We start from the raw sequence: 12,547 nt of genomic DNA, 5'->3' as shown, positions 1-12,547 counted from the left end.
AAAGTAACAGAAAATGCGGGACATGGTACTCACGTGATAACTGTTCAAGCAATTGATTTAGATGAGGGTGTGAACGGTGAAATAATTTATTCAATTGTAAATCACAACAATGACAAAAATGTTGATGCATTTTCGATAGACTCAGAAACAGGTGAAATTACTGTAAAAAAAGATGTGGATTACGAGCAGAAGAATGCAATTGAACTCCGAGTACAAGCAAAAGATAGAGGTTATAACCCGAGGGCGGCACATTGTAAAGTACTGGTCGAGGTCGTGGATGTCAATGACAACGTACCAGAGATATCTGTGTCGTCTTTAGTGAGCACTGTTAAAGAAGATGCTCCGATTGACACAATGATTGGAATGATAACTGTAACTGATTATGACACTGGTAAAAACGGACAGGTAACCTTAAACATTCAGGGCTCTGCTCCTTTTAAAGTTCAGAAGTCGTACAAGAATTATTATACTCTAGTTGTTAACGGGCCTTTAGACCGAGAGCTCGCGTCTGAGTATAACGTGACTATCTCAGCTACTGATGAAGGGACTCCGCCTCTCTCTAGCACCAGTGTCATTACTGTACACGTTTCTGATGTGAATGACAACGCGCCGCGCTTCCCAGAGCCCGTCATTAATGTTTATGTGAAAGAAAACAGTCAGATTGGAGCTGTTATTCAGACAGTATCTGCTTTTGATCCTGATGTAGGTGATAATGCTCGGATAACGTATTCTTTACTGGAAAGTTCAAAAAGCGGCCCAGTAACATCCATGATCAACATAAACTCTGACAATGGAGATATACACAGTTTACAGTCGTTTAACTATGAAGAGATAAAAACGTTTGAGTTTAAAGTCCAGGCCACAGACTCTGGTGTTCCTCCGCTCAGCAGTAACGTGACTGTCAATGTTTTTATCCTGGATGAGAATGACAACAGTCCCGGGATTCTCGCGCCCTATTCCGAGCTCGGTTCCGTTAACACGGAGAACATTCCCTATTCTGCTGATGCGGGCTACTTTGTGGCCAAGATCAGGGCTGTAGATGCAGATTCTGGTTACAATGCACTGCTGTCTTACCACATCTCTGAACCCAAAGGAAACAATCTGTTCCGAGTCGGAACCAGCAGCGGGGAGATCAGGACTAAGAGGAGAATGAGTGACAATGACCTGAAAACTCACCCGCTGGTCATTTTGGTTTGTGATAATGGAGAGCCCTCACTGTCAGCGACTGTGTCTATTGATGTTGTGGTTGTTGAAAGCGCAGGTGACGTCAAGACTCCGTTCAGACACGCGCCGATAAAGGAGGAGAGTTTCTCGGATTTAAATCTGTATTTGCTGATCGCCATTGTGTGCGTGTCCGTCATCTTTTTCCTGAGTCTCGTCAGTTTGATAGCTGTGAAATGCCACAGGACAGACAGCAGTTTGGACAGGTACAGTGCCCCGATGATCACCACTCATCCTGATGGGAGCTGGTCTTACTCCAAATCTGCTCAGCAGTATGACGTGTGTTTTAGCTCCGACACACTGAAGAGTGACGTAGTGGTTTTCCCTGCGCCATTTCCGCCTGCAGATGCAGAACTGATCAGTATTAATGGAGGAGACACTTTTACACGAACACAAACCCTTCCTAATAAAGAAAAGGTAAGATATAACATATAAATCTTTTTTTTTTTCAGACACTATTGTGAAATGCCAAAAATAAAAATACAAAATAACTTAAAACAATTTTTTTGCCATATTTCTTAAATGTACAGATTATGAGAAAAGGTATGTTTTAACTGATATTGTCATGTTATCTTTTTTTTTTTTTTTTTTTGAAGCCACTTGGTGTCAGTATTGAAGTGTTTTGCATATTTTGTGCGCGCCCACTTTGGCTCCTCCTCAGTCTCATTTGAGCGCGTGCTTATGCGCTTTGATGTGTTTTGTCTTTATGTATGGCTGTTAGCATTGAAACGAATGGATAACTTAACCAAAAAAATGAACCTTTTTTATTAATATTTACTGAATAGGTGCGCAATGGCTCCGATAATTCTTCTTGGTGGGACCGTTTTTTGTCTGGTTTTGCTGGGCTTACTGCCTATAGCTTCAGGCCAGATCGCATATTCCATTTCAGAGGAGGTGAATACGGGGACGTTTGTTGGAAATATCGCAAAGGATCTTAATTTGAATGTTCAAGAACTGGAATCACGCGGGTTTCATATCCCCGCAGTTTTGGGAAGGACATATTTTGAGGTTAATTTGAAAACCGGTGTTCTGTTTGTCAGCGAAAGGATCGACAGAGAGGAATTCTGCCCAGCCTCACCGCAATGTTCCATAAATTTAGAAGCCATTGTCGATAATCCGTTAAACATGTTTCGCATTGAGATAAAAATTTTAGACATTAATGACAATGCTCCGTCGTTTCGTATTAATTCTAAGCGATTTAATATCTCAGAATTGTCCATTGTTGGAGACCGATTTCAGCTGCCTAGAGCGTCTGACCCTGACGTTGGAGCGAACTCGGTTAAAAATTACAAGCTGAGTCCAAGCGAGCACTTTTCCCTGGATGTACAACGCGGAGGAGAGCAGAGTGTGTCGTCTGAGTTAGTACTGCAGAAAGCTTTAGATCGAGAAAAACAGCCTGTGATTCACCTCACACTGACTGCTGTAGACGGAGGAAACCCTCCCAAATCAGGTACAATGCAGATCGTCATAAATGTGCAAGATGTGAATGATAACGCACCCGTTTTTGGCAAAGCTCTTTACAAAGTGCGGCTTGTTGAAAATGCACCAGTGGGAACATTAATCATACATCTAAATGCCACTGATTTAGATGAGGGTGTGAATAGTGAAATTATTTATTCTTTAGTGCACCAAGACAGCGATGACAAAGCAAACAGCGTTTTTAAAATGGACTCTTCCACCGGCGTGATTTCAGTGCAGGGCAATGTGGATTTTGAGCAACACAATGCATATGAGATTCATGCTCAGGCTAAAGACAAAGGGTCGAGTCCGCGATCTGCGCACTGTAAAATATTAGTAGAGGTTTTAGATTTAAACGACAATGAGCCAGAAATATCATTAATGTCACAAGTGAACACAGTAAGGGAGGATGCTAAAAAAGAAACAACGGTTGCTTTGATAACGATATCGGACAAAGACTCGGGAAAGAATGGGAATACGCATGGGAAAGTGGTAGGTGATGTTCCTTTTAAATTACAGTCGTCGTATAAAAACTATTATTCTCTTGTAGTGGATGGGCCGTTGGATAGAGAGCGTGTTGATCGATATAATGTCACAATCATGGCGTCAGATGAAGGGACTCCGCCTCTTTCTGCCACTCGTGTGTTTACAGTATATGTATCTGATGTTAATGACAATCCACCACATTTCCCAAATCCTGTCGTAAATATCTTTGTAAAAGAAAATGGCCCTAAAGGCCAGATAATTTACACTCTTTCAGCTGTTGATCCAGATTTAGATGAAAATTCCAAAATTACTTATGGATTATTTGAACCACTTCTTAAATCTGGAGATACATATTCTGCTGTTAGTATAAACCCTGATAGTGGAGTTATACACAGTTTAAAGTCAGTTGACTATGAGGAGACAAAAACGTTTCAGTTTAAAGTCCAGGCCACAGACTCTGGTGTTCCTCCGCTCAGCAGTAACGTGACTGTCAATGTGTTTATCCTGGATGAGAATGACAACAGTCCCGGGATTCTCGCGCCCTATTCCGAGCTCGGTTCCGTTAACACGGAGAACATTCCCTATTCTGCTGATGCGGGCTACTTTGTGGCCAAGATCAGGGCTGTAGATGCAGATTCTGGTTACAACGCACTGCTGTCTTACCACATCTCTGAACCCAAAGGAAACAATCTGTTCCGAGTCGGAACCAGCAGCGGGGAGATCAGGACTAAGAGGAGAATGAGTGACAATGACCTGAAAACTCACCCGCTGATCATTTTGGTTTGTGATAACGGAGAGCCCTCACTGTCAGCGACTGTGTCTATTGATGTTGTGGTTGTTGAAAGCGCAGGTGACGTCAAGACTCCGTTCAGACATGCGCCGATAAAGGAGGAGAGTTTCTCGGATTTAAATCTGTATTTGCTGATCGCCATTGTGTGCATGTCCGTCATCTTTTTCCTGAGTCTCGTCAGTTTGATAGCTGTGAAATGCCACAGGACAGACAGCAGTTTGGACAGGTACAGTGCCCCGATGATCACCACTCATCCTGATGGGAGCTGGTCTTACTCCAAATCTGCTCCGCAGTATGACGTGTGTTTTAGCTCCGACACACTGAAGAGTGACGTAGTAGTTTTCCCTGCGTCATTTCCGCCTGCAGATGCAGAACTGATCAGTATTAATGAAGGAGACACTTTTACAAGAACACAAACACTTCCTAATAAAGAAAAGGTAAGACTTTCTAGGGGGGTTCTATTTGTCAAGTTATTTATTTATTTATTTATTTATTTATTTATTTTATTTTTTAGTTTCTATGTGTGCTTTTACAGTACATAAATCCTGACACGTCTTCATAATCATGGGCCTTTTTAGATTGCCTGAGACTGAGAGCTCTCCATGGTGCTGAAACACACTGATACTTGTAGTTTGAATCTTTCCAGCAGCAGTGTACGGAATTGAGCAGTAATTTTAATGGTACCTATATGGAATACCAAATTTTATGTTCGGCCAAACTATACAGATATGTTTCAAGAGTTATTCCTCATATTTGCAGCTTTTATTTTATTGTTATTGTTATTTATTTTTTTCTTTATTACTTTTCCCCCCAGTTCTGTACTTGTATTACGCAGAGATTACTACTTTTGTTTCTAGGTCTGAACATGAGTTAAACAGCTGTCACGTGGAACGGATTTGTCTCTGCCTGCGTCATTTTGGTTAAGGAGGCCATGCCCAGCTTCTGTGGTCCCCTTGGATGATCTCTGGCACATAAACAGCAAAAAAGGATGCTACTACTGGGCTTAAATTTGCCAGTGCTATTTTACGGAACACAAGCCTTTTACCTATTTTTTTTACATTTCTTTTCTTTTCTTTTTTCTTTTTTACCTACTGCAGGCAGTACTCATTACTGGTGGTGCTCCTTTTCAACCTCTTTGTGTGCCTTTTCGATCATTTTACATGCTATTTCCCATTTGTATTTTCTTTTAAATTCACTTTGTAAACAGGGTTCAGTAGATTAGTATTTTAACTGCACTCTATCCATGCACTGTCTCTCCTCACAGCTGAGGCTCATCAGGGTGGGAGCAATACAGATAATTTCTACAGCTTGTAATTTGGAGAAGGGCTGTCTTATATCCCTATAAGTAGTGCTGTCTCATTCGCAAATTAAAACTGTATTTTATTTTTTGCATGGTTTGATATTGTTAATGGTTAGTCGGATGCCTTCTCTCTATCATCTCTATGCTTTTAGGTTGATTCGGATGTGTTTTTCTCTGCTGTACAATGTAGTGGATTTCATCAGTTATATGCATGAGGATTATTTAGATGGTCTCTAAACAACAATGAATGTTCTACCACTGGTCATATTGTGGTTAAACAAAGTGTGTGTGTGTGTGTGTGTGTGTGTGTGTGTATGTATGTGTATATATATATATATATATATATATATATATATATATATATATATATATATATATATATATATACTGTATGGTATATCTAAATATCTTGATTTTATCTATTCTGCTGTTTTACAGTACATCTGCAGGTTTGTGCTTTGTTGGGTTTTGTTGCGTTAAGCAGAACCACACAAAGCAGAATTCAGCTCTATTATTGTCTCTACACCGGCTGGGATTTTCCTTCTAAGCTGATGCATGTTGCCTGTGTGGGAGAACGAGAGGGGGATGGGACAGAGAAAAGAAGAGGGATAGAGAAAAGGAGGAAAGTGTGGGTGTTGAGGAAGGAGAGATGGGATAAAAGGTAGAGGGAAAAATTCAAAGAGAGGGAGAATGACGGGACATGTGGTGGGGGAGGGGCTGGTAATTTTCCATGCTCTGCTGCTGGAGCCCATGGTTTGCAAGCTGAGCTCATAGTTCTGACATCATCACTGTCAGTCACACCAAAGCCCCACCCTGTGCTCCAGTTCTGCTGAGGACAAGAAGCACTGTGACAACAAACACAGTCATGCTGTCTATAGAGTGAGTGGTATATGTGTGTGTTTTTGATAGTTTGCTTATATGAGCAGAGGTTGCGCATTTGATATTTGTTGACCAGCAGTATGAATAAGAGTGTCGGCAGCATTGGTTTCATTACGGTCCTGCACTGACTCTGGCTTTTACAGAGCATTAAATTGATCCCTTAAGCACATTACCAAGATACAGTTCACCTAATTGATTTACATTTTAGCAATGTGCCTTAATGCAAAGAGGTCCACTCGTGTGAAGAGAAACTCAATTCAACATTTGTGCTGCAGCAGGATAGATTTATTATTCACAAAATATTATTTTGCAGTGGAACAATTATTATTATTTTTTTTCAAGACCATGTCATTAGAACATCTACTTCCAATTCTTTATTTTATCATGACTTGCAAAAATGAGAACGTTAAAGCAAATAATTTAGAATTGCATCTGTAATGCAAATGTTAGTTGCTAAAATGTTAGCATTGGTACATCTCAAATCTTTGTAGATCAATCAGTTCAAATCAATGAATTTGTTACTCAGATTTAACAATTCGTTTGCAGCATCATTTAAAAAAATGCATTGCATGATTATCTTAGCACATATGTATTGTATTTAGCATTAAAAATTTTGAATACACTTAGCAATAATAGCTGTTTGGTTTGGGTTATGGTTCCCCTGACTCCCTGAAGTGAGTTTAGAGCAAAATAAACCAACAAATATGGAATATCTTTTTGCTCCATCATTAACCATTCGTAGTTATGGCCTAGAGTTATGAGCTAGAGCACACGATTAATTGGAACAATCATTCACCAGTTGTTAATCAAGTAACATGTCTTTTCTACCCTTTACTCCTCTGTCTCCCTCACTTCCTGTCCAAACACACGCCATAATGATGTTATATTGCGATCTTGGTACTTGGTTTCTTTTATTATCCCTTCATCTTCAGGTTGTCATAGCAACCAGGCTCTGTTTCTTTACAACCAGCCAATGCTGCATTTTGCCACACCCACACACAGTGAGAGAGACAGAGGGAAACAAGAGGGAAAGAGCATGCAGAGTCTGTGTGAACATAAAGGGTGTGGTGAACTGATATGGTAATTGAACAGAAGAGAGAGAGTATATTTAGAGCATGTTCATGAAAAAGAGAGAATAAGAGGGGAAGCAGGTGGCACCAGGCAAACAAATGAGGGTGTCGGGGAGACAATAAAAACCTGATTTGCTGAATTAATTCACTCTCGGGAGTGTGAGTGGAGAAACAGCAGCCGCCGGGAGTTTGGCCACTGATTAAACATGACAGAATTTATCATATTCTCATTGAGAGACCGAGAGGAAGAAAGAGAGGGAGAGACAAGGAGCAGGGAAAGATGATGAAACATGGGCGGCACCAGTGGTGCTTTCAGGATGTAAGCCCTAATTTTTTACAACACCTAATCACCTCCTTTCTCACAGAGTGGCTAAATTTTGTTGTTAACAAAAACATAAATGATGTGCCCCAGTATTGTAATTTAGATGTAGTGTTATATGCCATGTCTGGTGCATATATTTGCTTGTGCTTGGAAGGAGTTTTAATTGAAGGACACACTGACCTGGACATTTGTCTTTGCAAAACCTTTGAAAGCTACAAAGTAATTAACTTTGCAAAGGTTGGCAAACTAAGCAGCTATTTTTTTTCTAGTTCACTCATTTTACAACCTTCAAAATAAAACAACAATCTTGAAGCAACCCAACTGTTATGTGTTCGGTTCTGTTAATGTACAAAACTTTTTTCAAAAAGAGTTTTTCAAGACTTTAAATAAAAATTTAGGAGTCCATCTTGAGATAAAGTATTATTTTAGTATTTTTACTTAAAAATCTAATTTAAATCAATGTATTTTTTTTTTTTTAGTTTTTGTAATTATTAAATTTACTAGTAATTTATTTGTTATTTTATTTTTTAAATACATGAATACAAAGATTAATACAAGATTAAAAATGCCTCACAATGACATGCATTCTGATATTAATTATACAGACCTGCAGTTCTTCATTTTACCCCTATATATATATATATATATATATATATATATATATATATATATATATATATATATATATATATATAAATATAAATGTTATTTGTCTGTCCTAAGCCCCGAATGTCTACTGTCTCTAGAACAGTCCTTGTATAGTAAGCAGCAAAAAGAAAAGAGAAAAATAACGGAAAACCTGGCTGCTTGATTTATGCTGGCCTTCACAGCATTTATGGGGTTCTCAGTTGTGGCTTTGCAGCTCTGTCTTTGCAGAGGACTACTGAGGCTTGTCTGCATTAGCTGATAGCTTTGTTTCACCTCCACAGGCGTCTATTTTAGAATCAGGCTTCTGAAGTGCAGCCAGTGCTGAGGCAGCAGGGTTTATCAAGGTCCCGGAGGTTGACTTGTTTTGTGCTTCGTAAAATCATGGACTGTTCTCTGACAGAGAAATGTAATCGAGGAGAAATTACACACGCTTTGGGATCACAGATCTGGGAATCATGTAGGTTTACAGAAGCAGAGAGCTTTTTGGGTGTGTTTAACATTTAAATCTGCCTGCAGAGAATATAACCGAGAATACAGAATGTTTTATTTATTCTGCTGTCCCTAAAATGTCCTTTTGGAGATGTACTAGAAGTACTAGAGCTTTTTTTGTTTTTGAAAATCTAGACCATGATTAGTAATGCCTATCTTGGGAGTTTTAATTATTAGAGAAAGAGTGTAAATATTTGTTCTGACAACTATTCAATTTAATTAGTTCTTTAAAATAATTTGTCTTGAATTTGTAAATAAAACAGATTATTTGAGTATGTTTTACAATAAGATACAGTTTCAGTTTTTTTTTCTACTTAATGTAATGCTTAGCGTCTTGGTGTTTCTTTGTTACTGTCAAATTTGCTAACAATTTCTGAATGCAAATTGTTTCTACACACACACACACACACACACACACACACACACATATATATATATATATATATATATACATATATACATTTTTGTGTGTGTGTGTGTGCATACTCTGATGTTTACCAGTGTAGAAAGAAGATGCATATATTTTGCCTTCTCACTCACTTTAAATGATCATTTAAATTTAAATTTGAATAGTTTCATAATTGGTCAGTTTATTCTACAGTAAAGCCTTTATTTAAGGGTAGTTAACCAATGTTAATGGGAAGGGAGATTAGGTTGTTTTAACCACACTGCAGGAGAAACATGGAAATGTCTGGCAGATATAAGTATTGAGGATAAGAGCATAATTTTTAGAGATGACATTTTCAAAAATAGATTTTTATTTATTTATTTATTTAAATTCCATCCTGTTGCTGCTTTGCCTCATGATGACATGCATTCTGATATTAATTAAACAGACCTGCGGTTCCTCATTTTACCCATAGAGGTCTGACTTTACCCATCCTCTGTTCAACAACGTCTAATTCATGCTGACACACCCAGAGTATTTTCTTCTGCTTCTTGGTCTTTCAGCCTATATCTAATTAATATTCAGGTCTCCTAAAAATAAAATAGTAAAGGATGATGACAAAAATAATTAAATAAATAAAATGTTAGGAAGGGAAAAAGCTGAACTTTATTAAACGTGATATTGATATTTTGATGTGTAGCTTATAATGTAGTAAAGTTTTAATCTGTACAAATATCCAAGGTTGTTTACATTCAGTAGTACAATACAAATGTAGAATTTAAATAGATATTTGTTACAGAATTCTATATATCTATAAAATAATATTTATAGAGTACCTCATACATTTTTAATTAAACATAAATGTATTTTTATTTTTAATAAAACATTTATTTGACATTTTAAGAAAAAATAAAATGTTAAAATAATATATTTATATAACAAGCATTTATGGCTTGATATTTTCATATAGCTTATACCGTTGCAAAGCTTTAATCAATACAAATACAAATACAATATAAATTAGATACACATAGTGGTAAATATAAATAAATGAATAGTTTAGAGCATTGTGGTCTTCTGATGATGTCATCATTTACTATGAATGATGAGTGCAGTGAGGTCATCACTCGTGGCCCAGAGCAGTGTGACAATGAAAAGGGAAGCCCCAGTCAAACAAGTCACAAAACTGACTCACACACATTTTTTTCAGACCAACAAAACTGACTCACACACTCCCATAATGACCCTCATTTTATAAAGATACGTGAGGACAATTCAGCACATGAACATAGAGAAGTCACTTTCATAAATGTTTCTACACAGACTCACCTATAACAACTGTCTGACAGTCTCAAAGCTGGGCCTGCAAAGCTCTCCTCTTCATAACAATCATTATTGCAGTCTAATGATTTTTTTTTAATGGTGCAATAACTGCACTGTAATGATCCAGCATTAATATTTCAAAGTCGTTTATAATGAGTGAGTAGAGCTGGAAATTAATATCTAACAGTAACTCTGGTGAGACTCTGATACAGTGAGGTGATGAGATCTACTGCATGCAAATGTGCGTATGTCCTGTTTACATCTAGAATAGCTAAGAAAATCTGATGAAGTTAAAGTGTAAAATGTAACATTGTACAGACAAATTTCAGAGTAAGTGAATAAATGGTAGGGTGGTTGATAAGAAATGTAGAACGAAGGGTTTGATTTGTTGCTAAAATGCTCCAAATACAGATATATTCAGCAACCGCATAACATTTGAGACACTGATTTGGAGCAGAGTCTGACAAGTGTATGTTTGAGCAGAAAGTAGGAGAGATAACTTCATTTGAAACCTCGAGAGAGGAGGAACAATTAGCACCAGACAGCAGATGGATGCAGTTCCAACAGGTAAGACAGGGAGATGTCAATGTTGTACAAATGCATCACAGCACAATGAGAGACAGAACACGACAGTGAGAGAGAATTTGTGTGTGCGTGTGTGTGTGTGTGTGTGTGTGTGTCCATGCTAGACAGTCCTCGAGGGAAAGGCCAGGTGTTTGGATCAGCTTGCGTGCATAATTGGCAAGATTATTGCTGAATTTTTTCTTCCTCCTCTTTGAAATGGGCGTAAACAGCCGTGTGTATCCCGCAGGGAGCATTTGTGAAATGTCAGGGCAGCGCAGTCTGAGCTCACCTTTGCTGAGCAAAATAGAAAAGAATACATTTCGTAACTTTGAATGTGGAAAAAATGTTTTTTGTAAATTGAAAAGTGTCCTATGGTTTTCTTTTCACAGTTTGCATTAAATGCTATAGATTCCTTTTTTAATATAATTACAATTACACACACACACATACACACACACACACACACACACACACACACCAGGATCGCTCGCTCACTTCCTCTGTTCTTTATTCCTCTGCCAGAGTGTTTCTGTCTCCTGAGGTTTTTCTCATTCCCTGGTTGTCATCCTCTTTCTATATATATATATATATATATATATATATATATATATATATATATATATAAGGCAAGCCTCATCTGCAGTATACATAGCTCTAATTCATTGTACAAGTCAACTGGCAGTGTTGAGAATTTGTTGCTGACAATCAAGGTCTGTGACTTTGCTTTTTTTTTTTTTTTTGATTAAATATCCACCTCTCTCTCTCTCTCTCTCTCTCTCTCTCTTTCTCTCTCTCTCTCTCTCTCTCTGAGAAACTGAAGTTTGAAAACTATTTTTATTTATTTAAATGAGAAGTTTTCTGTACAAACTTTATTTTGGGCTTAAAATCTGAAAGTATGATTGTCAGTTGTTACATTTTATTTTGGGTAAAGCCAAAATGGCAAAAATAATAAAATAAAATAAAATAAAAAATAAAAGAATATAATGTTGAAAGGGTGTTTACAGCTATATCAAATAAAGGCTTTTAATTGATTTTAGTTTTTACAAAGCTATGGACTTTTTAAATATTTTCTAATTTTGAAAGAATATGGTATCATAGAAGAGCTTTGTGTTTTGTTATTGAAAATGAACCTTAGTGTTTTTTTTTTTTTTTTTGTTAAGTTGCTAGAAAAATACAAAATTCTCTCTCTCTCTCTCTCTCTCTCTCTCTCTTTAACACCTTAGTTCTGATCAGATCTTGTGGCTGCGGTCTGTCTTGTCGTGGGCGCGTGGATTCTCTAGACACAGAGAGAGGGTGGAATGTGGGGGAGCTTTTACTCGCCCTGTGGCCTGATGACTCAAAAGTTCTTCTAGGTCATTCCGTCTAAACATCATCCTAAACATAGCACTGCTGTTAGTACAGCAAAGCCTGCCAGACATCACTTGTCGCACCACTAGTTGTCACATATTTTTTAATCAAGTAAATATTTGTCAGGAAAGGTTTATTTCTGTGTAGTCGCATGACTAGCATCAAGTCTTGGCTACAAAAGGTAGGCAGGTGCTTAGGATCGCCTTAGGCTATTATACTCATTGTGCTTACCACATTAGAAGAAAGTAATATTATAATTGAA

At 37.6% G+C, this 12,547-nt stretch overlaps 1 protein-coding gene across 12 annotated transcripts in view; it reads left to right on the top strand.

Annotated features, from left to right (window-relative positions):
- LOC113113620 (protocadherin alpha-C2-like) overlaps positions 1 to 12,547 on the top strand; it is a 148,362-nt gene that overhangs the window by 111,596 nt on the left and 24,219 nt on the right. The window contains exon 1 of one of the 12 annotated variants that reach the window (XM_026279936.1): positions 1,872 to 4,392. The exons of the other annotated variants lie outside the window; for them this stretch is intronic. Coding sequence (XP_026135721.1) covers positions 2,014 to 4,392 — 2,379 coding nt within the window. The 5' untranslated portion in view covers positions 1,872 to 2,013. Of the gene's footprint in view, positions 1 to 1,871; positions 4,393 to 12,547 lie in introns of those variants that run through there. 12 annotated transcript variants of the gene reach the window in all.

This window comes from Carassius auratus, chromosome 14 (assembly GCF_003368295.1).
Source record: "Carassius auratus strain Wakin chromosome 14, ASM336829v1, whole genome shotgun sequence".
Classification (NCBI taxonomy): domain Eukaryota; kingdom Metazoa; phylum Chordata; class Actinopteri; order Cypriniformes; family Cyprinidae; genus Carassius; species Carassius auratus.
Note: the sequence above shows the minus strand (reverse complement) of the source record. Positions and strands in the feature narration are given on the sequence as shown.